Source organism: Pterocles gutturalis, unplaced genomic scaffold, assembly GCF_000699245.1.
Source record: "Pterocles gutturalis isolate BGI_N339 unplaced genomic scaffold, ASM69924v1 scaffold15612, whole genome shotgun sequence".
NCBI lineage: Eukaryota > Metazoa > Chordata > Aves > Pterocliformes > Pteroclidae > Pterocles > Pterocles gutturalis.
This window is the reverse complement of record NW_010110463.1, coordinates 29,560-31,031: the sequence shown is the minus strand read 5'-3', so window position 1 is coordinate 31,031 and position 1,472 is coordinate 29,560. Positions and strand designations below refer to the sequence as shown.

The 1,472-nt window shown below is 36.1% G+C and overlaps 1 protein-coding gene across 1 annotated transcript in view; it reads left to right on the top strand.

The window, feature by feature from the left end:
- Nucleotides 1–1,072: 1,072 nt before the first annotated feature.
- LOC104461709 (formin-1-like) overlaps nucleotides 1,073–1,472 on the top strand; it is a gene marked incomplete at its 3' end in the record, with an annotated part of 1,899 nt that continues 1,499 nt past the window's right edge. The window contains exon 1 of the mRNA XM_010073387.1: nucleotides 1,073–1,450. Coding sequence (XP_010071689.1) covers nucleotides 1,073–1,450 — 378 coding nt within the window. The remainder of the gene's footprint in view (nucleotides 1,451–1,472) is intronic.

Here is a 1,472-nt window from a genome sequence, read left to right as displayed (position 1 = left end):
TACAATACTTTTATACTGAAAAAAATATGTAAAACTTAAATGTGTGACATGGTAATGTGACACCTTCCTTTTAATTATTGTTTCCTGAGGCTAAGCTTGACTACTTTGAAGTGATGGAAAGTTCTGCTCTATTTATGCTTTGAAAGTTGAAAACTGGAACTTAGGCATTTCCTGGTGACTGCAGACTTACCCACTTTCATTGTGGTAGCAGAATTCCTTCTGGATAAAAAGCCAGCTTTGTGCTCAAAAGGAGTAAATCAACTTCTGTCATGATTTATCAAAAGAATGTAAATATACCAAATCTGTAGCAAGGAAATACAACGTGATGCAAAGAAAAGGAAATAACAAAGCTCAGTAAACCTGCCTGTAGTAGTACAATTACACTGTTGCATGTTGAATAAAAACAGATTTATACAGTACCTGTATGCTAGCCATGTAAACAGATTCACAGATAAATATGAGAAAAAATGTTCAGGCTTTTTTATTTTTTAAATGTTTTATTAGTAAATAAAGCAGCAAGAGCTAATTACATTGTACTGATGTTATGTTGCTGGTTGTGCTGACTGAGTAAAAAGGCAACATACATGCTTGAATAGTTCTTTTCACTACATGTTCAACAGCAAGTTAACATTTAACAGAGAGAGGGCAATAGGTTCCAGCATTAAAAAGTAAATTCTGTTTGAAATTAGTGTTTTAGTGAACATCTTGTGACCTTATGGAATAGTATTGACTGAGAACCCTGGAGACAGGGGAACGATGTATGAGAGAAGGATTATAACTCCAACTACGAGTGTTAGCAATGTCATCCTTTTTGTGTCAGATTTTTCAAGGTAAAAGATTTGTATCAGAAAATACTGAGAGAAGACTATGCTTCTGCAGGCTTGTTATTTGTCATATTAAATTTGCCATAATCAAGTTTGACAAGCTTCTCTTTTATTTTTTCCAGCAGACAATATTATTGTTGAAGATTAGTCAGATGCCTTCCGTCCATTCCCTGCCTCACATGCTATGCCATGCAAGCTTTCAAACACTTAGCACATCATTTAAATGAATGACTAATTTGGCAAGCATAATGGAAGGCACGCATACTATCCTTCAATTGCACAAGCCAATTATGGAGCTTTGTTACGTCAGCTTCTATCTTCCAGAGGGAAAAGTCAGAGGATTTACTTACAAGGGCTGTGTAACTCTGGATAGAACCAGTAGACGCTTCTGTCGCTGCTATCAAGTAAGGGAGAGGTTAGAGATGGAGCTGAGAGAACAGCCATATGAAAACTTTGGAGATATTCTTTTCAAGCAAACTACCACAAAAGACATTCTTATTGAACTGTACAAACTAACTACTGAAAAGGAAAAACTATTATCCAGTCGTCTGAGATCGCATCATATTCTGGGCCTTAACACAGGACATCAGGAGGGAAAGCAACAGGATGTTTCTGGAGTCCTTAAAGTTGATGATTACTCCAGTTTTA